Raw genomic sequence first — 26,954 nt, forward strand, 5'->3', positions numbered from 1 at the left:
GCTAGGCCGACACTGAGGTTGAGAAATGTTAGCTTGTTTAACTTATTAAGGGCCGTTCTTACAATGCCCGGTTAAGTGTCTGTTAATGCTAACTGGCAGAATTTATTTTGTGTTACTAATAGAATTCTACCGGTTAGCCTTGGAATGGACCTAAGTCTGTAGAATACTGGATATCAAATAAATGTATATAAATTACCTATATTGTACTCACCTTCAATATAATTTTCAAACAGATTTTGATTTGAACTCATTTTGAAAATAGAATATACCTAGATTTAATTGTTTAATTATAGTTTAACACAATTAACACCATACACAAGATTAACACCAACTAGCAAAGTGGCAACTACCGAGTGGAAATTATTTTAGTTATTTAAAATTAAAATTTGTATTTTCTATTTTTAGTATTTTTGTATAATATTGTTATCATAGTTTGTTAAAATAATAATATTGATAATATGTGCCATTAGTTAGGAGAAGTAATAATTATGGAGGGGATTATAAAATGTAACCATCTTTTGGAGATCGTCAGAAAAAAGTGTGACCGGTTAGTGACCAAAGTGATCGGTTTGGTAAAACGAATTTCTTTTTTTATCACCGATTCCAATTTTAAGGGGAAATAGTCACCGATTACAAGTAACGAATTTCTGGCAATTGTTCTTATCAGAAATCTGTTAAAAGTTACGTTACACCGCTATCTAGTTGCTTATATATACATCATCAAAATTCTATTCTTCTTTTATATTGTGGTATTCTAAGAGTACTAATTAGCAAAGGTGGACATTAACTAGTTAAAAAGTTTAAGTTAAGTTAAAAAGTTAATTTTTTTTTTAATTTTTAACTTAACTAGTTAGTTTGTTTTCTAATTAACTTATAAACTTAACTAGTTTAATTTACAGTTGAAATAACTTAGGTTTTCTCTGTTGATTCAAAAAATTAATAAGTTAATAAGTTAAAAATAGTTTAATTTAATAAATAATAAAAAAGTAATGGATATATAGTGTACATTATGATAAAAGTTAAATCAAATTGATTTATAATTTATAAATTAGAAACTAGAAAGACACATTCACTCTTTATGTGATTTACTTAATAATTAAAAAAAAATAGATTAACTTTTTTTAAACTGAGTTAATTTTTTTTTTCTTTTAACTTATCGAGTTAAATTTATAATTTGTTAACTGTTAACTTTTAACTTATCGATCTTGTGTCCTCTTAACTTAACTTAAATTGAGTTAATTATTTTCATTAACTTGCCCACCTTTGCTAATTAGTAATTTACAAATTTTATGGATAATCCGATAATCCTTTAAAGTTTCAAACTCATCAAATTATAAAATGAAAAATTATTTCATCAATAATAATAAGGTGCTTATAGTGGCTTCACATATGTAATAAAACTTTATATCCCAAAACAAATAAACACTAATTTAAAATTTACTATTTGGTAAATAGCAATGTGTGTAATAGCCTCTATACTATTAGTAAAAGATATAATATCTATCAGCAAATTTTAATTGCTATTTACTCCAATATCCACTGGGTCCACTGCGGGTTCTGGTTCACACAATTTTAATGGAATTGCTCCCTTTCTTAATTTGTGTTTTTTTAAGCATATCTATAAATTAAAATAATACCTACAGACTACAACATATTTTAACACATAGGTACATAGTGTATTGAATAATATCATATCATTCATAATACAACAAATTCTTATTGTATGTAGCTCAATAAAGAAGTAAACTTATGGTGTACTTATTAAGTCCTTCACCAGACTCCCATGTGCTAATAATATCACATTCTTTAAAATGTGAGGCGCACACTCTAAAACTTTTTTTAAATTTAATACCTAGAGCATCCTCCCAAAGTTTTTTTATTTCGTCCTCTTTAGGAACGCCAAAAAGAGTTTTGGACGCACAATGTGACTCGTGAATTGCACAATAATTAGGCATAATGACCAAAAAGGCAATAAACGTAATTGAATATTCACAAAACCAATTATCAAACACAGACTACAGTGATGAGATTTCGTTTAAAAGATAATACATAAACATAACATTGTCATTTAATTATTATATAGATAGAGTATGAGATCAGTGAATCGTGATTATAATAATTGAGTTACTTATTAACTCAATTATATTATATTTATTATTGAAAATGCAATAATTTAATATTATGGCTGGAAATGGGAATATTTTAATACTGTAGTACCAATTAACAACCACCAAGAGCGTTAGTAGTAGTTCACTTTTTCGTTTGTTAGATAAGAACTCTCGTATACCGCCTTCTAACATTGCGTAGTATAGCCATAGACCTTATACTCATAGACGGAACATCCAGGCGGGATGCGGGTGGGTGGTGCGGTCTTTCCTAGCGTGCCAGCAGTGATGCCATTCCTTGCGACCAAAAACATTGTTATTAACACATACCATATTATAATATTACAACTTCATTATTGTATACTGCATAGACCAAAGCCAAATAGACTTATAAATTATAATCAGCTAGACTATATTACTATAATAGTTCTATTGTAATTTGTAAGTAGGTACTAGTAAGTTGTAAGTAGTACCTAGTATAAAATAAGTTTAATATATGCTTTTTATAAAAATGGTGAAGAAAGCAGCTCTTGGACGACAGACTATATTATATAGTATATATGATATTATCTAACTGAACATTTTATAATAATAAATATAGAAAGTTGAAGAACTTGAAAAAGAAGGAAAAAGAAGCACTTAGAGAAGAAGCTGGATATTATATGTTATAATATTATTGTATAAATCATGATATAATGAATATAAACATAAATAGGATCGTCATTCGACAGTAAAAGGGGGAAAAAAAAGTAAAAATATATTTGTATAATTAATAGGTACATTATATTCTATAATATCGTTGAATTGAACAATTTATATTCAAAAGTCAACAGTCACAATTCAGTCACAAAAAACTGATCAATAATATCTACAAAAAGTTAAGTTTAAAAAAAATATAATTATAAGCAGTGCAGTTAAAATAATTCAGAATTAAATAATAGTATAATTCAGTCCCTAAAAATGTATTAATAATATATACAAAAAGTTAGTCAATATTTGAAAAAGTTAAGTTTAAAAAAAAAACAATTATAAGCCAGATACGTATATTATTCATTTCTAAATAAAATAAGTTTTGTACATTTTTTTCTAACCGAATTACTATTTTTTTTTTCTTTTGTTAAAGCTGCATGGTGAAATCTTAAATTTAAATATGTTAATATAGTGAGACTTATTATTTGATCTCTATGAGTATTAAATAATTGCTGATCCAGACAATGATTATCAAGCTGTTTAAAAATGTAAGGTTTTTGATAAATATTGTTTTTTATTGCAAAGAAAATTTTTGATTTAATATTAGGTAAAAAAACATCGTGAGCTCGAAAAACTGTTTCTGCTTGTTGACAAATTTCAACAATATCTTGGCTTGGTTTAATTAAGGCGTTATTTCTATCCTTTTCGCTTATTAATTTAAATATATGTTCTGAATCATCAATTAAATATTTATGACATGTATTGCAGTTGATTTTTTTAAAATTTTTTTTAACAACAAAACCAGATATATAACTTGTCACTTCATCTAAAAAGGGAGTTATCCTATGTATTGCTCTAAAATAATCGTGGTCAGTTATATTTATGTTTTGTTCACTATCATTGCTTATAATACTATCTGGTCCTACTTTTACTACTGACATTTGTGTTGTATCAAGTATAGAAATACAGTTGCCATATTGTGATCCACTTATTTCGTTGTGAACTAATAATTTCTTATATGCTGACTTAAACTGTTTACAGGAAGGATTGTTGTTGAATCCACCTCTTTGCCTAATTGAACTAAAATATGTCTCGATGTGATCCTGAGACAGTTTGTAAGACAGCATATAAGACAATGAATTCGTAGTACTAAGATATGTATATAACTTTAATAAATTTGATAATGCGCTAATAAGACCAATGAAGCCAGTTTTTCTACCTGAATCTACCACTCGTTTACCATTGGCTAACTTTAATCCTAATATATATTCCTTAAACTTAACAATAAAATCAGCATATTTCTGATATACTTTTAAGTCCAGGGCTAAGCAGAAGGGATTTTTGGAGTACATAGTTCTACAGTTTAAAATGTCAAATGCATTGTTGATCATAAAACAAAATTCAGCAGTAGGGTCAACATTTTTAAAATTTGGATCACCTAATGACTTGCAAAATTTTAAAGCGCTCCCCACACTATTACTTAGCACTTGAGCTGCTAATTTTACATTCATTTTCTCGTTATGATAGTAGATGTGCTTATTTGATAATTTGGTTGCAGCTCTTAAACCTTCTTCTTTCTCTTTGAAGTGTAAAGCTTTTATATGATCCCAACTTATTTCAAGTCCATTCTGGTTATACATATATTTCATATCCCCTAATGTGTTTCGCACCAATTTGAGCATATGGCATGCATCATAAAATATAAATATTGGCTCATTGTTAACTGGGTTTTGTATACAGAAACTTGAGTCATCGTTTATATCAAATGAAGCTCCTAATTTTGAACACATTGTTGCATTTGTATATGCTCCATCAAAAGTAACGGAATGCACTTTTGCACCAGTTTCAGACATCAGATTTAAGCACTGCTCCAACAAATTACTTCGTTCTGATCCATTTAGCCCAGCAACAAGAAAATATCCAATTGGCATTTTCCAGTGGCCATTTATACCTACGGCCATAAAAACAAATGCGTTTTTTGCATGAACTGCGTTATCATCTTCCGTTTCAACATTTGTACCCATATCAACAAACCCATGCATTTTTGTTCCGTCCCAGTCGGTTTGTTCTCTAATAGACATTTCATCAAGTACAATGTTGCATATAACAGTCTCATTTTTGGCTTTGTTTTCTATGCATTTAAATGCTTCGTCAGTAAAACCGGGGTCGCCATTAACAACTTTATACCATCTACTAATGCTTCTGGGATGAGGAAGCACATTATTAAAACTTTTCCTTACATATTGATATGCCTTGGTTGAATAAAATTGTAATGTTATAGCAAATTTTCTTAGTTCAGACGAATAAGGCAGTTTTTGACCTTTCATATTTCTTTCTATTAAAGAACGCAATGATTCTGAACCAATAGACTAGAAAGAATAAAATATAATTAAATGCTTATGGTAATTTAATATTTTATTACAAACCCTTAAACCATCAATAACAAATTGAGTTTCTCACATATATTATCATAGGCATTAGATACAAGTTTTATTGCCTTATTTTATTATACTGTACACATATATTCATTTAAATTACTTACATCCCTACTCAAGTACCTACTTTAAAATCACATGCATTTTTTTAACATAGTTTATTATTAACATATAACTGATAAATAAAACAGCGTACTTTGGCAAAAATCAACAATATATATTTTAATAAATACAACTTATATATTATATAAATTAATAAAATTTTAAGCTTATTAAGTTGTTCATTATAATTCTTCATCTATTTCTTCACTTTTTTTTCCCAATCACATCCACTCAAACAGGTTTTCCAAACAATTAAACAAAAAACACAAATTAAACACAAAAAAACACAAAATTAAGAAATGAAGAAATAAAATATTACCTTTAGATGAACAGATGCATTTTCAGATATGAAATTTTTACTTTTCAGTTGAAGGATAAGGTCATCATATGTTTTGAGCTTGGTCTGCAGTCTCTTCACCTGCTTTTTCAAATTTACATTTTGGGTTTGTTTTTGGCTGAACTTATATTTGACCATTTCTAAATTCTTTTTAGCTTTCCTCGGTGTATTAAAGTGACTTGGCGATAAATCCCCAATCGTATCTGGATTAAATCTTTTTCGTTTTTGACTTGAACTTTGAAATAAAAAGACCAATATTTTGTTCATAAATATAAATAATCAATTACTGTGAATATGTAAAAAATGTGTTTTAAATAATGTAAATAATGTAATATAAATAAATATATGTAATAAAATGTAATAATGTAATAAATATGTAAATAATAATGTACCTCACATCAGGCAATACACTAGAACATCGCCTTTTTGGAGTAACACAAATACTATTTGTTGATACGATTGTGATTTTTTCGGGCAACAGAGTTTCTTGAGAAGTTGACTCAAAAACTGCAATTTTGAATTACAACAAAATTATTTAAAAATAAGACTGAAATGTTAAGATTTAACTGTAAACTATTATTTATTATTTACAAAATATAAACGGTAGATACCTGTATTTGTGGATTCTAATAATTCTGGCTGTTTAGATTTTATATTTTCTGGAATAGCAATACTTGTTAAGTAACCATTTGGTAAAAAGTCTTCATTAGAAAAATGAGCCTCACAAACTCTATATGACGGTAGATATAGGCTAATTCCACAAGCTTTTAACCACAACTTCTTGCGACCTTCATCCTTAGGAAAGCTGAAATAAAATTAATAAAAAATAAAACTATTTATGTATATTTAGTTGTAATAGTTGAGCTATAATTCTTTAAATATTGGTAGCTAATAAAAAAAAAAAAGTATTAAAACATATATTTAAAGAAAAATATTTTTATAGAACAAACCACGAAGATACACATGAAAAATATAAGGAAACTATTATGACTATTATGTTAAAATATGATTATTTTACTTACGAATAAAATGATTGGCCACCACTTCTTTCATAAACATTGCAAATGATACACTTCCTAGGCATCTTAGTACAAATTTGAAAGTTGAGACTAAATTAAACAATACAAATAAGGAAAATCGGCAAAACTCAAGAAAAACACTTGTTGAAAGAATTGAAAATTTCAAATCACAACCAGAAAATATATAACAGTAATATACTATTGTGATAGTACGCGGTGTGTTGATAAGTCGCAGGCGCAACAGAATTAAAAATTATTGTACAATACGATAGGCCTTGTGCGCATGTGCGGAGTGCGGGCGTGCGTCCTTGATCAGCGCCCTCACGCTTGGACGCCGGAATTACAACCACGTTCCGTCTATGAGTATAAGGTCTATGAGTATAGCCCGATGTGCAACCATTCTATCTTAAGCCGTGTATGTGACCCATGTACAATGGTGTAGTCGTTATCTATTGTTTTGTTAACCTTGACGCTCACATACGGACGCGGCTGTATAGATACCGTAAAACCACGTTTTCTGTTTTTTTCTTTTTATTTTTTTTATTCTCCTTGGATTTCTTGTGACACTCTCATCAGCGTAACTCGGAATGGCAACATGTGTTCGCGATCCGCCAGTCAGCTTGCTCCGTAACATAATGTCCCGCCATTGTACCATTGCTATACCTATTTATGTAATCTGTGTACACGTATCTTTAGTCTTTACTTATTTAATTTTTTTCATAGTCTTTTTTTCTTTAGTTTATTCGGAGCATAATAACTTTTTATCCTCACCGTTTCAACAAAATCGGTAATCTATCTACTCTCCAACTGCGTGAACTCAGAAGAACGACCAAGTTGTCTATTTTTTTATAGACCGGTTTTCAAGTAAGTATAGCTTGTGCGGCCATTATTGAATACCACGCTTGTCGCTAGCGTGCAAATACCATGCGTGCCGTAAAAATTTCAATTAAGCTAATGGCTTTCTTGTAGAAATTTATTTACACTGTTTCCGTGAAACGTATTTCCGTTTGCTTGTTTAAAAAATCACATTACTATTATTATATTATAATCGATATTAATGCAGTGGCATATCTGGCACCATATAATTAGTATTGAAAATCGGGGGTGTAGTTTTTGTTTTATTTGTTAATATAGTAGGTATATTTAAGGGAGTGTACTATACCAATAGTTATTTCATCAACTCATTGGACGAGCTTCAGATATATAATTGTATTCGTGTCTAAAAGTTAGGTTAAGTTAGGACTGTAATATCCAAGTTATCAGAAATACCTAATAATTATCCTTGATATAGGACATACCTTTTACAATAATTTTTTTTGGTATAATTTAGGTTAGAATGAATTTTAGCTGAAGTTCCTATTAAGCGAAAATTAAATCTGCAAGTGATTTGCATAGGTATAACATTTGTATATTTAAAAAAAGGTTTTTTCAGATGGTAAACCACATAACAAAATGTTGTACACCACATGGCAGGTTTCCATTGATTTCCATGTATTTTCTATGATCTCCCATGATTTCCATAGAATTCCAAAGAATCCTACTAAATATTTTTAAAAGGTATTTTGAAAAATAATAACCTAGAAGCTATTTTCTAATCTACATTAAAATACTGTGTGACTAAGTTTTTATTTTAAAAGAATTCTGTAAAAACATTATAAGAATATTTTGACCTTTTAATTCAATACATTATGTACTTCTTACCTAAACATCAAAGTATCTATGCATTTAAAAAATTTTTTTTTTCTTATCCACCTACGTTGGTTGCCTTTTATTTTCTGATACTTATGCAAAAGTGTAAGATATTATTGAACATTTGTATGATATTTTAAGCTAAAATAAAATAATTTAATTTAAATAAAACAAAGTTTGATTATACACTAAGATTATACTTAAGTTTATACACTTAAAATAAATGTTAAAAACAATTGAGGTATAAAATAAATATTGAATTACTTATGAAGATAATATAAAGAAATAACTGTTGTACAATTAATTATATTGATATGATAAAATATATAATATTAAATAACTAACCCATTTTGTATTTTGAAAAATATAATCCTTCAAATTTTAGTAAAAATGTACTTCTTTCACTGTTTTCAGTAAACTTTGGTTTATGTAATATTTTCTCTTTATAATTTTTTACTTGGTATCAGCTTCATGATTTTAACATCAACATCTGTTGGAAAAATATTTAACCCCCCCCCCCCCTCTACACATTCAACAGAAAATTAAAAATATTGTTTTCCTTTAAATTTGACTTATATAAAATCTCCAACGGGAACTGAAAGCTTAAAATTTTCATCTAAAATGTTATCATTGACTAAAAATTCAAGAGTTATCGTAGAAGATATCATTTTAGTAAAATTAATAGCTTGTGACATTTTTTGCAATTTGTTCTTAGTATAGTTTTTAGTTGAGTTTTTTTATTTTTTAGTTTTAATGGTTTTTTCTCATAAATATGAACTAAATATTAGTAAAGTAAAAAATTATGTGGTATATAGGTAGCAGTGTTTGGTACGTTCACTAAAAAAATGAATTCGTTCACATTCACAAAAGAACTTGTTCATGTTAATATTTTTTTCAAACGTGTTAGTTCACATTCTTTGAAAAAATGAATGCAATCATTAGGTCCATTTAATTTTTTGTTTATGAATAGTATACCAGCAGTTTATTTATAAACCCATACTCATATATGACCTAACATAAAAATAAAAACACAATTTAGACTTTAGAGCATATACATTTTCTAAAGTATCTAGATTATATACATATATTTATCAAATAGTAAATAAATTGAGTTTCATAAAAATTGTTCAAATTCATTAAAAATATGAAGAAAAAAAAGAGTTTCTATCCAAACACTGATGATAGGAAGTATAATTATTAAAGATTGATGTTGGATTCAATGTAATATTGCGACTCTTGAAATGGTAAAAATAAATGAATATTCTCAAAATTTTTGATTTACTTAACTGAAATTATTTCATAATTCACAGACTAGTAGATATTATTAATAGAAAACAGTTGAAAACATTAATCACAGCTAATAAAAATTTTAAGTTAAAGTGAGTTTTTAGAATAATATTAAATTATCATGAACCAAAAAGTATTTTGCTCCCAGCTATGTATTGCTGAAATAAAATTGTGTTTATCTAAAATATAAATATATATGTACAATATGTACATTACAATAATATACATTATTTTGAGTATATATTTAAACATTTTTAAAAATATTTCTGATAATTTTCAATGATTTCCTATATTGGTTTACACCTATGTTTATTTCAATTATTTTCTAATAATTATACAGTAATATCTTTTAAAATAATTTAAAAATCTGTCAAACCAAAATTACAAAACAGTATTTGTTTTCTCTCCCTAATTATTTTTACAAGTACTAATGAATGATTAGTTTTGACCCACCAAAGTACTACCTAGATCCAATTTTTCGCCAGAAACCTTCTTTGAAGTTAATAATCTGAGAATTTTTCTTCTTCAAAGTCATAAAAAAAAATGAATAAAAATACACAACTTAAATAAAACAAATTTATTAATTATTTTCAAGTAATGTTTATTGATATTTGTAATATAAAATTATTTTACTATTATACTATACCTACTTAAACATTAAAAACAATATGCTGTAGCCATTATAGGCTATGGCTTATTTTATTACAGTTCACATAAACTTGTTATTTTGGTTTTAAGTTATTTTTAGTGCAGACTCAGCTGCTATATTCTGTAGCCTATCCAATTTTTGTACTGTTTAGTTTATCACTAAATTCTAATACTTTTCCTAAAGCCTGAAAAACTAGTTAAGCTACACCTTCATAAAAGCCAATACTGTTCAGTTATTCGTACTGAAGACCTGGCTAAAGTTTATTTAAAAATTAATCTAACCAGGATTCTTAATTTTTTTAATAATGTACTAGTCTACTTAATGACTTACATTGCTTTAGAATTTTGTTTTATGCATAGATGTGATCTGGTCTAGAATTTAGATCAGTTGTTTGGACCCCAAATTAATCTAGGTCTCATAGATCAAATTCAAAGTACAATATTTCCTATTGCACATAATATGTATTTAACAGGCTTACGGTTTCTGAATTTGAGCATCAAAAAATATGATGTCAATAAAATCTAGACTGCAATCTTATTGATATATTTTTTGTGTATTCGCTTTTAAATGGTTCCTATGACAGACCTAGTAAATTAAAAAAAATATTTTTTTTATTTATCACAGGCCAATACCCATAACTTTTTTAAATATTTAGTTTTAGGCACGGTTATAGATAATATGGTTGCACAACGAAGTATAATAAAGTGACTCTCCGAGTTTCCTTGTTATTACAATGACAAGTAGAACCGAGAACTGGCGCTCCAAATGTTAGAATATTGAATCACAAATTTGAATAATTATAATTGATAATATACTACCTTTCATCATATATTCATATCACTAATTTAGAAATTTACGTTATAAAAAGTATTAAGAACACAGAATGACAGATACTGTTACACATTTATATTTTGTTTATAATTTTAGTTTAGTTAAATTAGTTAAATATTTTTAGTTTTATTTTGTTTTTTATTCATCTGATTTTTAATATATATATACTGTCTCATTCTAATTATGACAAATGTGCTACATATATCTGTAAGTATATCAGTTTGATGCATGTTACATTCAAATGTCAAAGTATTAATTGTGCTTAAAAAATCTGACAATGTTTCATTAAACACATCTATAGAGTCTGCATGTTTCACAAAACTTAACTCTAAACTCCTCAGAATAAGAAATAAATTTTGATTAGGATGTGTTAAATATCCCTTTGACTTTAAATTAACAAGTTCTGCTTCAGGAGATGAACTACTACTTAAATTTTTTAAACCAGTTATGCATAATTCACATTTAGTTCTTTTTATGAGTTTTCTAGCTATATATCTAAAAATTATAAAATAAAATATTATGCAATCTTAATATCCACTAAGCATTATAATCATTACTTAAGATTAAATTAGATTTAATACCCTGATAAATAGTAAACTGTACAGTTAAAACTAGGAGATTCCAAAAGTAATGAATGACATAGTTCTGTTGTAATAATATCTTCTAAATCATCAATATTATTTTCAATAATTTGGTCAATTTTATCTTTTAACTGTTGTATTTTATTTTATCTAATAGATGAATTTAAAGGGTCATTAATAATTTCTTTAAAATTTTTTACAGAGATAGCCGGTACATTTTCAAGGATAAAAAAAATTTTGTTTATAACTTTGGTTAGGAATATTGTAAAATTAAGAACATACCTGAATTAACAGAAAAGTTTCCAGCTTTTGGAGGTTTAATCAGAGAATTAATCGAAAGCATTCTAGAATTGTAAAATTGTGGGTGTTGTCGAGTGGTCATTTGGACCAGATATTTGTCTTATAATACCAAAAAACTTCTGTACAAAGTTCATATAGCGGGTGATTCTTTTATCATTGAACACTCATTATTTCAAAAATTACCAATGTTTTTGAAAAGATTTTTTACATAGTATCAAGTTGTCAAGTTTTTTACTTTTTTGAATGACAACATAGAGTTTTAATTTCATATTCCAAAGCAGAATATTTTTCTAAGTATTTTGATTCAAAAAAATCGAATTTAGGACTTAAGAGTTATAAGTATTTAAAGTTTAGTTTGGCAGAGTGGAGTGGTACGGGGTTACCCCTCAAAATTTTTGTCCACTACTCCGCTTGTCTAAAATTTAATTACTCATAAACTACTCGTCCTAAATTCGATTTTTATGAATCAAAATAATTAGAAAAATATTCTGCTTTGGAATATGAAAATAAAACTCAATGTTGTCATTCAAAAAAGTAAAAAAAATTTTTAAAAAAGGATAAAAAATATTTAAAAATATAATTTTTTAATAAAAACGTTGGTTTTTCAACAACTTGAAACTATATAAAATTATAAAATAATATTTTCAAAAACATTAATAATTTTTGAAATAATGAGTGTTCAATGATAAAAGAATCACCCGGTATAATAAATATAAATAATCAAATTAATATTTAATTAATAATAATACAATTTAAATTTAATATAATTTAATAGATATTTATAAAAGGTACCTAATAATTCTAAACAATCTTGATTTATTTTTGCTGTTAGAACATAATTAAAACCATAATTGTTTAATAAAACATTAACCAAGTCAATAGTTGATTGTAATGTAATTTTTAGGCCTTCCGCTGTCTGTTTGGTTAAAAAATCAGTATCACTAATAAGGTTATTTTTCAAATTACATTCCCATTCTTTTATCCATTGTTAACTTTCTTTTAAATTCTATAAATATAAAGCTTATTAATACTATTATAATAATGTTACAATATGTTGAAACACAAAACCAACACTAGTGATATACATTAAAATTAATACAACAAACATAAAAAACATTTAGGTACACTATACTTTTTTAGGTATAGATCCATTTAGATATACTATGAAAATTTTCATACAGTTTTTATAATTTGTTAATATTTTAATATTAAGAGGACGCCACACCCGCATGTGTTGTCTTCGTCATTTAAGTGCGTAACATGACAAATTTTATGCTCAGCAGTTCCAATTTAGCTCTGTTAGTTTACAACTTATAGTAAATTGACTTCTTATAAGAATTAAAGGTAACATTATTATCTAGGTTTTCACAGAGGCTTTTTATTATATTTCAATTTTGAAGCAACTTATGAGTATTTTTAAAACTGTGAATTGCTTGTATATCTTAAAATACTCATAACTTGCTTCAAAATTGAAATATAATAAAAAGCCTCTGTGAAAACCTAGATAATAATATTACCTTTAATTCTTATAAGAAGTCAATTTACTCTAAGTTGTAAACTAATGGAGCTAAATTGGAACTGCTGAGCATAAAATTTGCCATGTTACGCACTTGAAAGACAAAGACAACACATGCGGGTGTGGGGCGTCCTCTTAATATTATAACAGAATACATAAATAAGAAAATATTTCACAAAAAAACAAACATGCAGTTAACAATGCATTCAAACAACAACACAAATACACATAGAAAACCACTATGTCTATGGAATTTTTTTTAATTCCTTCAGCAAGGAATTTTCTGTTCAATGCATCAAACATACTATTCATTATTACAGTAAATTTGATAGTTTCTTCACAATTTTCAAATCCTAAATAATTTTTATTTTTGTAGAACTGAATTCCTGCAGCCATAGAAGCATTGAATAACTAAAATTAACCATAAATCATTTTAAATTATTTCATCCTAAAAAAAATTAAGTCATCATAAAAATTACTATTTAGTAGGTATTCTTTCACACAATTTCACATAAACATATTATTATTGCTATAATTACTTTCATTAAACAATATTTATTATGTAGGTACTATAATAGTAGGTATAAATTTAAGTACTTTCTTTACAGATAATAAGTCTAAATTAAAAGAACATCCTAAACTTAGTTTAGTGTTAAATTATTTATTTAATATTTATGATTTAACAATAAGAAAAAAAACCATTTTTTTCCTAAAAATAAAAAATTGACAATGCAATAATTTCCATGTGTATTTGTATTATTCAATTCATTCAAGAATCAATTTTACTATTAAATAAACTAATTAATTTTCAAATTCTCAGGACAAATGTATTAACTAATTTATTATTTATTAATTTAACAATTAAGACAATTCCATATCAATATTAATAGATCTATGTATTGTTTTATAGAAACTGCTGTTAAACCATAACACAAGCAATAATGTCTTCAAAGAAACAAACTCGACACGGTGAAGGAACTAGTGGTATTGGAAAATCAGCTAGAAAAGGAGAAAAATCAAATCATTTATTGTCCAATAATGAATGCTGCTGTAACGCCAATGCCAAACTTGACGCTTCTAAAAGAGAACTGTTATCAAAACAATGTAAACCATCAGTATCATTTTGGTTTATGGTTAAACTTTTTGTTGCTCGTGCAAACAGAGAAGATTTATTGTGGTTAGACAATATGATAAATGATTATGAAAATAATGTTGACGGCCAAATGGATGATAGACCACCTAACTTTGACGAAAATAATACAGACAAAATTTTGGCAAAACAATTGTTGAAAAATAAATTAAGTATGAGCCACAGAGAGATAGAAACATCAGTTTCAAGTCAGGCTTTTCAACCTGTAATGAGATTTGTGTTTTACAATGAGGATGGGAAACAATTAATTATTTCAAGAGAAACACTTAAATCAAATCTGACTAATAATCATGTCAAGCCCATAACTGAGCCTTCATGTATGGCTAAAAAAATCAGCTATGAATTCATTGCAAGGTTAATTTATTGGGATGATTCATTAAGTCATTTAAGAGGAATATCCCCAAAACAAATTAATGACTATCTACATAAATGCAGTGAAGAGGGGTGTCTTGAAAAGATTAATATTAAAATCCAAAACATGGATAAAAAGATTTTAAGCTATAAAAAACGGGGCAATTATTCTGTAAAAAGGGAAGAAAAAACTGCATCAATGTACAGAGAATTGAAGGATATCCGTTTAATATTAGAAAAATACAATAAATATGTTTCAGAAAGACGGCATCCATACTTCATGTTCCACTAACATTGAAAATTATCAATATTGAATCTTAAATTTATGCACTAAGATTTAATGTAGTATTAGTTCAAAATATGTATTATCGGGTTCTTCTTTTAATAAGATATTGTAAGTTATTTATTAAGAATCTGTTTTTTTTGTAATCGTATGTTATGAATTTATTATTGTATATAAATTATTTAAAATAATGTCACCTAAAAATGTATGTCTTTTATATTTTTATAAATTCTATTCTTATTATATAACAGTAAAATAACTAATAAAAATGTTATACATAGGTTAATATAATTAAAATCTACTTAATGTGTTTAAAATATTTTTATACATAAACATATCAATTATTGCATTTAGATTTAGATGGATACTTAAAATAAACTTAATAAAATAAAAATATTCTACTTATTTTTTTTTAAATATTCTCACAACCTTATACCAACAATTTTGTCAACAAAATCTACAGTAATTCTCAATTATCAAGAAAAGTCTATCTGTATCAAAATATTATAATTGTAATAATTAGCTTATGTTTAAAAAAAGATGAACCAGTCACAATTAAGTACTGTTCTGCTGTAAAATTTTGGAGTACCTATGTCATTGTAATGGATGTGTTATATTTGAATTCAAAGATAAATTATTGATTATGAAATACCATTCTGAGTGGAGTTATTGTGTCATTTTATAGCATACTTGAAAAAATATACCTAATCAGATTTATTAATAAAAATTGAAAATATTTTATGGCTACCTATATTTAAATGGTGTGAACTTTATTTTTTGATAGAAGTAGAAAACCTTTTTGGGAATTTTCTATTGAAATTTCTTATGTTAGCTTTAAAAAAAAAAACTTTTATAGATTTCACATTATATGTATAAAGAATAGAAAATTTATATAGGAATTTAAATTTTTGTGACTCAGGTTACTATAGCATATGAGTTAAACTAAAAATAAATGAAATCAATTTTTTTCCTAAATTAGCAATTACTTTTTTTTTTAAATTTAAATTTTTTTTTGCTACGCTTTGAAAATTACAGTTGATTTTCCTTTTAAAAGTACCTACTACATTCATATTTCTAACAGAAAAATGTCAATATCCAAAATCAAAGCATTTTATTACCGGATTCACCGAAAATGTTGATTAGACAGAAAAGAAACATTGTAAATACAATACATCATCGCTACACACAAAATCTAAAAAAAATGGTTAAAATTGTATAGCTAAAAACTCTTAGACAGTTCTAATTTTTTTTTTCATGTACCTAGTTGTATTTAAAATTACCTTTCAATGTCTATTGTCTGCTTTATTTATCGGTGGAAACATACAACAATGGCATGTGTGAGTAGGTAATTAATATTTTCTACATAATATGTTATAACTGATAACACATTACGCACAGTTTCACGAGGTCTTGATCAATTTGTGCTCCGTAAGTATGTATGAAATTAATGATTAGCTTTATAATTTTTATAATTGTTTTATAATTTTACACAAAATATCAAAACCAAAATTAGTTGTTTATGGTGGGAAGAAGACAAGATGAAGATTAAACCGTTTGAATATAAATAAAATAACATATATTAGAAAATAGGACGACACACAATACACATACATTTAGTACTCTACTGCTAAGTGCGTAAATAACATAGGTACCAAATTGACGAACGGCAGATCATATTTAGATCTTCGTTTGCTTAAAAATAAAGAGTGAATCTAATTTATTATAAAACTTTATGGTAAGAACATAAAACATTGTGAGTGTGTGTGTGTGGTTTTCTTTTTTACGATAAGTCAGTTTTTAAGTGAGTTATGAGCATTTGTAATTTACAAAATATTAAACACCTAATGTTCTTAGAGTTATTACTATCAAGTTTTATGATAAGTCGACTCATTCTAATTTTTAAATTACCTAACGAAACTAAACGTTATCTGCTGATCGTATAATTGGCCAAGTTACGCGCTGACAAGACGGAGACAACAAATGCTCGCATAACGTAATTTATAATTGTTGTTTTCAGCTCGAATTCTATTAAATAACGAATAATAATATCGGCATGTAATATTTTGTTTTGCGGAATAATATTAATCCTACCTCCACCATATAACATAAATCATAATTGTTAACATTATGTTCATTGCCTCCACGTTATCTACGTAGATAATAACTAACAATAATTTTAAACTATGTTATTAAAATCAATGAATGATATAAAATATAATGCGCAAATTTTCTCTTCAAATATTGTGATTGTTTTTTTTTTCAAAATAGTAAGTAACCTTTTGAATGTCTCCAGAAAATCGACTCAATTGTTGTTAACAGTTCTACCCCTATCGTCCGAAATCGTGTGTTTATCACTTAAGTACATTGACGAAATGTAATAGTTGTATTCTTTTACACCCATGTTAATTTTGTAGGCTGAAGACTTCAGATCGTGTAAACGCAATTTGACGTGTAACGGATCAGTGTGGTGATAAATGATTATTTCAATATAATCATGAATTTGTAAGTACTAATCTCAATTATTGTCACCTTGCTCAAACATACAGATTCTGTTTTAACAATGGTTTATTGTAGTTCGCAACCATTCAACAAAACAATGATATTCTTTTATACTTTTAACCTTAAGAGGGTATTTGTTGTCTCAGTCTTACAAACACGTAACATAGCAAATGTACGCTCAGCAGTTCACGTTTTACTCCGTTAACTTTACAATTACAGTGAATAGACCTTTTATGAAACTTGATGTTAAGAACATTATCTGTTTTTTTGGAAATATTTTCACAATAATTCAATTTTTTAATTGAGTTATGCGCATATAATAAATTGTAAAATAAAAATGCTCATGAGTCACTTAAAAACTGATCTATTGTAAGAATACTTCCAACAAAAACACAGATGATGTACTTGCCATCAAGTTTTTGTATTTCTATTCACTCTAATTGTTAAGCTAACGGAGTAAAACGTGAACTACTGAGCGTAAATTTGCTATGTTACCCATTTTTAAGACTGAAACAACAAATACAGGTGTTGCGTCTTCTTAAACACATCCCATTAATTATTGTAAAAGTTGACTCAATTTTTTAATATTAAATTAATTTTCTGAAAACAGATGAGCTTTGAGCAGATAAACAGATCATATTAATTTGTCAAGAAATATGTATAACTTAAAATACTCAATTGGAGGTAAAACAAGTCTCTTCCTACAGAAATATATTTGCCAGGCAAGTTATGATTATATTATTTACTACAGAAGACCTTGATCATCCAAACATTATTTCGTTTCAGTTTATGTATCCATATGTCAATGTACAAAATATCACGGTCACAGTTAATTAGCACATACATTATTATAAGTACATGAAATTTAATGATATTCTTATATTTATAATAAATAATAACATAATATGTACCTAATGTGCAATTTTAAGTATAATAAGTCTGTAATAGGTATACAATAATAGTTCTATACTCATTGTACAAATAATAATATTTTTTTAGGTTTCAATTCTCAGACCTTGGTGTGGTCCCAATTAGTTTGGATAATCGAGGTTCTACTGTATATGGTCTTCTATAGAGGATGTGAAACATGCTCACCAGTGCCTATATTACAGCTTGTGACAGTTAAACAGCATCCATATTAATTTCCCCCACCACCAGCTTACTGTTTGTATGCTCACCATGTAATGAAGCTCTAGCTCTGAGTAGGTACAAGTCGGCCTCTGTCTGAGTATGTTTCTTAACTCAAATAGAATATAATTTTGGCAGTAATTATGTGTTTGATTAATTTATGATTACTTTACAGAATTTAATTTCAAGTGATTTGAGAATATTGTCAGCAAACATAAATAAAAATATACTCACAAAACGATATAAATTTAGTATTGCAAAAACTGTAGACATTAAAGAAATTGTGAATGAACATAAATACGAGTCTGGATTATACAGTAAGCAGTATACTATTATAGTCATTGATTTCATGGCTTATAATAATAAACAGACGCTGACGAAAAATAAGGCTGACGTGGTTTAGGGGTGCGATGGTAGCAAATTGCGTTCAGTGATGTATTATTATAATAAGCTAATGCAATAAAAACATTTAAATCAAAAATCAAACAAATTACTAGTAAGATTTAATAGTAAGATTTACTACAAGTTTATTCATAATTCATTAAATTCATTTTAAACTTGTCAAAAATATTCATGAACTATATAATATAATACAATAAAAATTACAAAGAAAATTGGTCTGTTTTGAATAGTACATTAAATATGAACAAACTAATTGATATATTATATGCAAAGTTATTAAAGCATATTGAAAACTCTAGCTACGAAATTAAGTTTAATTCTAAAAATAAATTCATTAAAGAATGGATGACAAAGGGACTGTTAATTTCGGCTCGTCGTAAAAATTATATTTCTAAACTGGTTAAAAAACATCCTAATAATGTTAACTTACGTGCTTATTTCATTAAATATCGTAATAATTTTACTTCAATTCTAAGAGCAAGGAAAATACTTTTTTACAAATCAAAATTTTCTAGTGTAATCACTAATCCTAAACTAACTTGGAAATTAATAAACAATTTAACAGGAAACAATAATAACTCAAACAATGATATATTCAAAAATAATAGTCAAACAGTTAACCCACAAAAAGATCCAGCAAATATAGCAAATATTTTTAATTCTTTCTTCATAAGCGTTGGTAAAGACCTAGCTGTAAAAAACCATAAACAAGTTGTTTCGATAAATGGCGTTCATAGCGCTGAGTGTGAAATCGATTACGGTGTACCGCAAGGCAGTGTTTTAGGACCCCTTTTATTCATTTTGTATATAAATAACATCTGTAACCTACTTATTGACGGTCAAGTTATAACCTATGCTGATGATACCTGTCTACATTTTTCCGGAAACGTTGGGATGACTTTCATCAAAAAACAACTGTTGGAATAAATACTGTTTTTAAAGAACTAAATAATAATAAGTTGACTTTGAATATAAGTAAAAGTGTTTTCATTGCTTTCTCAATTTATAATACGTACATACCATTCGATGATATTATTATTCACTCTTGTAAAAATCGAGATTTAAATTTTAAATTATGTAACTGCCAAAAATAAGTAGGGTTAAGACAGTTAAATATTTAGGTCTTGTTTTAAACTGGAATTTACGGTGGAAATAAAAAAAAAAAATAATAATTACATATTTATGTTGTTTTGTTGATAATTACACACAATCTGGTGTGATCTACTCACATCTACAGAAATGTGGAACAACACAATCAGCATTCAGTGTGGGAAATACTAGATGTTCCATCTATTAGTATAAGATCCTTGATTATAATATGTCTTTAAATTGTCTCATTGTCATAATGAGTAGTGTATTTTAATATACAGATTAATATTTTTTATTTTCTTAGACAATTCAAATGTTAATTTATACACCTCCCGTACTCACACATGTGACCAACTGAGAAGTGAAGATTGTGGAAAATCAGTTATTCTTTGTGGTTGGTTAGAGTATGTACGATTAAATCGTTTTATAGTTCTAAGGGATGGCTATGGTTCAACGCAACTCATTACTCCTGAAAACGCAAGTATTGTTATTATTTTTTTCTCAATTGTATCTGTAATTTTATCAACCTATTAATTACTATATTTTAAATTAGGCACCGAATTAAATGATTTTATTAAAAAAATTCCTCTGGAATCAGTTTTGATGTGTTATGGTAAAGTAAAATTAAGGCCTGTTGAGGAAATAAACAAAGTGAGGTTTATTTGTATATTTATATATACATATGTAAATATTTACATATAACTTGTATATAATTTTTTATTTGTGTATTTATGTTAACTATAGAATCAAGCAACAGGAATGATAGAAGTAATCATTGATCAATTACTGCTACTTAATGCTGTTGACACCAAATTACCATTTCAATTACGAAAGTTTAATAAGGTAATCTTATTTATGCATAACATAGCAATATTTATGTATGGCAGTTCCAATATTATGTTGTTAACTTAATATTTTAGTGAATTTGTATCAATTAATTTAATGAAACTTTAAATAAAACCCAAGGTATATATTCTCTTGTTGGCTTTTTAGGATATTTTAATTTTTAAATTATAGTCAGTCCTTCTTGAGAGCGCAACTTTGTCATACATCCAATTGGCAAGGTGGTCTCATTTATTCCACCATGTGGATGATGTCGCCAACAGTCATACATAAACTAAGATCTATGAAGTGTTGTGGTTGCCACTTAGTTGCTCTCTTCTCAAACTGGACTGTATAATTATGACTGTTAAGACTATGGAAAATATTTCAAATTCAAAATGGTTGTAACTCAATTACTATTAAAATATTGCCAAAAACTAACAAGATAATACACACACATCATTCCTTTACATTTTATAATAGATTAAATGCACTCTGATATAAAGCTTATCACACAAATTAAAATTGCTGAACACAAATTGCCATGTTGTCCATATGTTAGACAAGAAGTAGTGACTACATGCTGGTGTGACAGCCTCTTTATATTAGTTTTTATTGAAAATGTAATATTGATTATAGGCAAATGAATCGTTAAGATTAAAATATCGTTATGTGGATTTGCGATATCCTGAAATGCAATATAATTTGCGCCTAAGATCAAAGTTGTTGATGAAAATGAGAGAATTTTTGATTAATCACCGTTCGTTTGTTGAAGTTGAAACTCCTACATTATTCAAAAAGACGCATGGTGTAATTATTATTCAAATAATTAATTTATATTTATTTTAATTAGTCTATTGTTATTTATAGGGCGCACAAGAATTCATTGTACCAACTCATGAAAAAGGAAAATGTTATTCATTAGTTCAAAGCCCTCAGCAATTAAAACAAATGTTGATGGTTGGTTCCATAGATAGATATTTTCAAGTAGCAAAATGCTACAGAGATGAAGGTGCTAAATCTGACAGACAACCAGAATTCACTCAAGTAAACTTAAGTCAATAAATAAATAATATATAGTGTGTAGTATAATATATAACTTATAGGTATAAAGTAAGACAGAAGACTTTAATCGATTGTATATTTGTTTTGCGTAGTCATAAAAACAAATGGCCTGCTAGAAACACATTTGTTTCATTTTATGAATAAGCTAAATCTGTAATTTTATATTGCATTATTTTGTATGTTTAGGTATTGTTTGCCTTTTGAAACACATTTTGTTCACCTTATTTACCAGTATAATTAATTTTTATGCTTTTTGAAGTGTATACTCATATTTTTTAGAAGGCAATTTATCCACAGTTGCTTTAAAATTTAAATGACTTTTACCAAAAGAAAAATAGTTTTTATACCATTAGACTTTAAAATCCTCCACATTTTATCGCTGTAGCTGCGGGTCTATTTGAGTATATACTCTTACAAACTTGAGGATTGTCTGTTTCTTTAATAATTATACAATGTTATCATTTTAAATACTATTATTTGATGTTTAATTTAAAAAATATTTAATTTTGCTTATTAATTAAGCCGCTAGAACATAGTTTTAGTTTATATTTTAGGGCTTCCTCAGTCCTAATTATACATTTTTAGTATTGACAAATTTTTTCAGTTGGATATTGAAATGTCATTTACTAACCAAGATTCTGTGATGTTACTCATTGAAGAGTTGTTATCGTTTATTTGGCCATCAGAATTGGGTAAAATTAAAACACCATTTCATCGATTGTCTTATGAGGAAGCAATGCTCACATATGGTAGTGATAAACCAGATATCGGATGTAGTACAAAAGTAATACTTCAATAAAACTAACTTTTTATTTCATTTTTTTCTTTAAAATATTCAGCTATCTAGTATCTTCCAATAAGTATGGATTAACTATCCAAAAATCTTAGATACATGCTTTTCTACAATCGTATAACATTAAAAAATTTTTCACTCTTATATTTAATTATAAAAAACTTTTGATTTTCAAATGACAACCTATAATAATAATTGTATAAATTAATAAATCTATTTTTTAAAAGATTTTTCCCACAAAATTTTTAATTTTCGTTAATCCATTGGCGAGTTATAGCTGCTCAAAGTTGGGTAGAGTTTAGGTGTTATATAATATACATAGGTACTACATAATCAGGACTGTCGTGTTGGAACTGGGATTTTTATTTGTAAAGACCAGTAGCTATAATAGTGATAAATTTGATATTGTTGAATCCTCGATTAATAATCATTGTACTTTGTGTCTATTATGCCATAGGATTGAGCGATATCGAATTTATGACCTTTAGCTTCTGGTCTTTATAATAATTTGATAACTATTATTATAACCAGTGCCACAATTACCTTCAGTGTAAACTACACGACACCCTACTAAATGGGTATTATAAAATACACTTGGCGACTCGCATTAGCTTACTGTACAGTTTACTTGGTGAATTGATTTGAAAAGTGTTTTACCCCGAAGCATATACAAATCCTAAATGCTGGGGCATCTACTTATTGTATATATGACATTTACACATAAACACTAACCAAAATCTCCCATCTTAGAGCAGCAATATCTCATCAATGGATGCAATGAAAATTTGTAAAAAGAAAAAAATAGCCTTATTAGTGTATACATTTTTTAGTATAGGTTCCCATTTGAAAATCAAAAGTTGATAGTTGTTTACCTAATAAAATATATAAGGGTGAAAATATTAAAACTTTACAAACATGTACAAAATTATGAGACTAAAATTTAAAAAAAAAAAACATAGTATTTGGAAAAATGTCAATACTTTTTGAAATAATGTGTGTTCAACGATAAAAGAATCATTCTGTATATTAGTAATAATCAGAAAAACAACCTTTCAAACACAACATTTTTCCAATACATGATATTTTGGAATCTGAACTTTTTAGCACATGACTGTTAAATAAGCGCTTATCATAATAATAATTTAAGTAAATTATGCGGTTACAATATAAATATTAAATTATACTACATGAAATAAATAATTATTAAAATAAAGATATTATTAATGATTTTATAGATTAAGAAAATCACTAATTTTATAAGATTTAACTATGATTTAAATGATAGAGTCTTCAGTTTAAAGTATACTATAAAATTATTTTACAAATATTTTGGATAAAAGTTGATTTTAATCTACTTTATTACTCTTAGTAATTTGTTATTAATTTATTGTGTCCGATATTATTAAGATACCACAGCAACACTGTATTATATATTGAAAAGTATTCCAATACTAAGTTGAGCTCTTAATTTTCATGCAAATTAACCAATCTATATTGCATTACTTTATTAGTGACGTTCATAATGTTTATTTATGCATACAATAACTTGCAATTTTTATATCTATAAAAATATTTTGTGTTTTATAAAATAAAAAAAGTAATTTGTGGTTATAATTATAATTATCATATATATATATATATATATGCTCATAAATATTTTTAAATTAAATGTATATTTAATTATTATTAACAGATTTCAAACTGGACAAAGTACATACCAAATGCACCAAATGAAGTTTTTGCACTTGTTTTAAAAAATTCTGAAGACAAACTGTCAAAGAAACAGATAAATGATTTAAAAACATTAATATCTACTAATTACCCAGATGTTAAATTCAGTCTTTTAAATATAAGATTATTAAAAACTTTCAAAGAAAACCTTCAAAAAATAATTAATGGTATTGACGTTGAAGCTGTGCTGACCGCTGATAATATATCTGAACATGATTTAGTGGCTATTGCTAGTGGTTCAAAATATAAAGCTGTAAGTTATTACTTTGAAACTACTTTGTTGAATTTTTAACCTATTTTCATGTTTAATTTAAAATTACAGCTATCAGCACTGGGTAAAATTAACGAGCATTTCAAAATAGATATAGATAATTCAAGTGATGCTCGTTGGCGTTTTGTTTGGATAGTTGATTTCCCATTATTTGAAATTGAATCTAATCAAATTCAATCAGTTCATCACCCATTCACACAACCACAAACAAAAATTACTTCTGATAACTTATTAGAGGTAAAATAATTTTTCTTATAACTTTTGAATTTTTTTTTATTTTTATACCAGTAATATTTTAAATTATTTTCATAGGTCAAAGGATTCCATTATGATTTGGTATTGAATGGAAGTGAGGTAGGAGGAGGTTCAATTCGTATACATGATGCCGATCTGCAAACTAAAGTTATTGGTTCCATTTTAAATATACCTATTGAGACTATGTCTCATTTAGTCGAAGCGTTGAAGTCTGGTTGTCCTCCACATGGTGGAATAGCTTTAGGTAAAAATATTCAAAGCAAACCGCTTTTAATTAGTAAATAAATTGTATTTTATAAAAATGTTTTAATTTTTTTCAGGTGTTGATAGATTACTATCAATTTTGTGTAACACAAATAGCATTCGTGATGTTATTGCTTTTCCTAAGACTTTTGAAGGAAAAGACTTGTTGTCTGGAGCTCCGACTGAAATCACTTCCGAAGATAGGAAAAGATATCATTTAAAAATTGACAATGTAGAAAAAACATAATATTAATAATAAACATAAGTATATTGATTGACTGATTGAAATTCTGATTGACTGATTCTTTAGAATTGATTATTTTGCTCACATTTATGTAACTGACATTATTCACCATGTATCACACACATCTACATTTACGCTCTCATAGTGTTTGAAATCAGTTATAACATTTTCTTGAACAGTTAGTTGTTCGATGCATCCTCGAAAATTGCTTTTAAATAACTCTTGTCTATCATTTAAAAATAATTTCTCTTCTGGAACTCCTCCTATAAAAATATTTTTTGTAAGAAAATATGAACAATATTTCTACATTTATTTATTACCTAGATAAATTATATTATCATTTAAATTGAATGAATCTATATTGTGGTGATATGGATCTGATATCCAATTGTCTAACTCTAATGTTATATCTGATTTTGTGACATTCAACCTCACCGTATGCCATTCACTATTGGTTATGTTCAACTTCGGTGCTGTCAGTTTATTGGGTCTTTTATAATTTCGCGCCCATGTCACTGTCAATGATCCATTAATTATTCCTAAACCCATGTACCACTCTTCCTTCAAATAAAAAAAATATTTTTAATACTATATAAGTTACTAAATAGTACCTACATTTTATGGGTTGTGTGTGAAGATCATTAAAGTGAATACCTGTGATGTCCAAATTAGCAATCCATTGTCATATACCGTTGAAAAGTTTAAACTTATAAATTGTGTTTCGTTATCCACAGTCGCATCATCATTACCTTCTCTTTTAGTTAATGAGGACAGTTTGCTAAGAATTAAATATCCATGTCCTTTGAATAGTGGTGGACCAGTTGGAAGCTCTAAAAGGGATCACATCAATTTTTATCATAGTTAAATAGAATTATGTAAACAATACATTATAATACTTTTAAGATACTCAAAATACTATTTAAAACTTTGAACTGTTTATATATATATGTAACTTTATTTTTGGAGCTTTCCAAAAATATTTTTAGCAATAATTTTATCAAATACAGTAGAACCCCATTAATCTGGACCCCATTTGTCCGGAATTCGCTTAATCCGGACAGTTGTCTAATATTACGAAAAATACGCA

The 26,954-nt window shown here is 26.9% G+C and overlaps 4 protein-coding genes across 8 annotated transcripts in view; 2 read left to right on the forward strand and 2 right to left on the reverse strand.

Moving 5' to 3' along the window:
- Nucleotides 1–2,313: 2,313 nt before the first annotated feature.
- On the reverse strand, nt 2,314–6,880 carry LOC149062937 (uncharacterized). The gene is made up of 5 exons (XM_089217671.1): nt 6,692–6,880; nt 6,281–6,474; nt 6,062–6,176; nt 5,652–5,904; nt 2,314–2,402 (listed from the first exon to the last, which is right to left on the reverse strand). Exons 1-5 carry the CDS (start codon nt 6,751–6,753, stop codon nt 2,328–2,330), a joined length of 699 nt encoding a protein of 232 aa, XP_089073797.1. The 5' UTR covers nt 6,754–6,880; the 3' UTR covers nt 2,314–2,327.
- A 534-nt stretch (nt 6,881–7,414) lies between these two features.
- LOC149062938 (uncharacterized) lies at nt 7,415–15,513 on the forward strand. The gene is made up of 2 exons (XM_089217585.1): nt 7,415–7,552; nt 14,452–15,513. The coding sequence occupies exon 2, from the start codon at nt 14,483–14,485 to the stop codon at nt 15,332–15,334; it is 852 nt and encodes a 283-aa protein (XP_089073711.1). The 5' UTR covers nt 7,415–7,552; nt 14,452–14,482; the 3' UTR covers nt 15,335–15,513.
- A 1,953-nt stretch (nt 15,514–17,466) lies between these two features.
- Nucleotides 17,467–25,911, forward strand: LOC107172560 (aspartate--tRNA ligase, mitochondrial-like). Of its 4 annotated transcripts, none has more exons than XM_089217622.1 (14): nt 17,467–17,592; nt 17,740–17,827; nt 18,435–18,546; nt 19,128–19,269; nt 20,748–20,924; nt 20,997–21,094; nt 21,188–21,286; nt 21,905–22,075; nt 22,136–22,312; nt 22,935–23,114; nt 24,817–25,107; nt 25,177–25,362; nt 25,438–25,624; nt 25,701–25,911. In XM_089217622.1, exons 3-14 carry the CDS (start codon nt 18,481–18,483, stop codon nt 25,868–25,870), a joined length of 1,944 nt encoding a protein of 647 aa, XP_089073748.1. In that variant the 5' UTR covers nt 17,467–17,592; nt 17,740–17,827; nt 18,435–18,480; the 3' UTR covers nt 25,871–25,911. The 4 variants fall into 4 exon arrangements, with proteins under 4 accessions (XP_089073748.1, XP_089073741.1, XP_089073733.1 ...); XM_089217615.1 differs by having other exon boundaries at nt 17,514–17,667; XM_089217607.1 differs by having other exon boundaries at nt 17,517–17,684.
- The window catches only part of eys (eyes shut), a 51,786-nt gene continuing 50,704 nt past the window's right edge, over nt 25,873–26,954 (reverse strand). For both annotated transcript variants that reach the window (XM_089217602.1, XM_015514909.2), the window contains exons 20-22: nt 26,522–26,697; nt 26,188–26,428; nt 25,873–26,130 (exon numbers count right to left, since the gene is read on the reverse strand). In XM_089217602.1, coding sequence (XP_089073728.1) covers nt 25,973–26,130; nt 26,188–26,428; nt 26,522–26,697 — 575 coding nt within the window. In that variant the 3' untranslated portion in view covers nt 25,873–25,972. The remainder of the gene's footprint in view (nt 26,131–26,187; nt 26,429–26,521; nt 26,698–26,954) is intronic.

Source organism: Diuraphis noxia, unplaced genomic scaffold (genome assembly GCF_037042655.1).
Source record: "Diuraphis noxia isolate RWA-SAM2 unplaced genomic scaffold, SU_Dnox_SAM2 contig0001, whole genome shotgun sequence".
Taxonomy (NCBI): Eukaryota; Metazoa; Arthropoda; class Insecta; order Hemiptera; family Aphididae; genus Diuraphis; species Diuraphis noxia.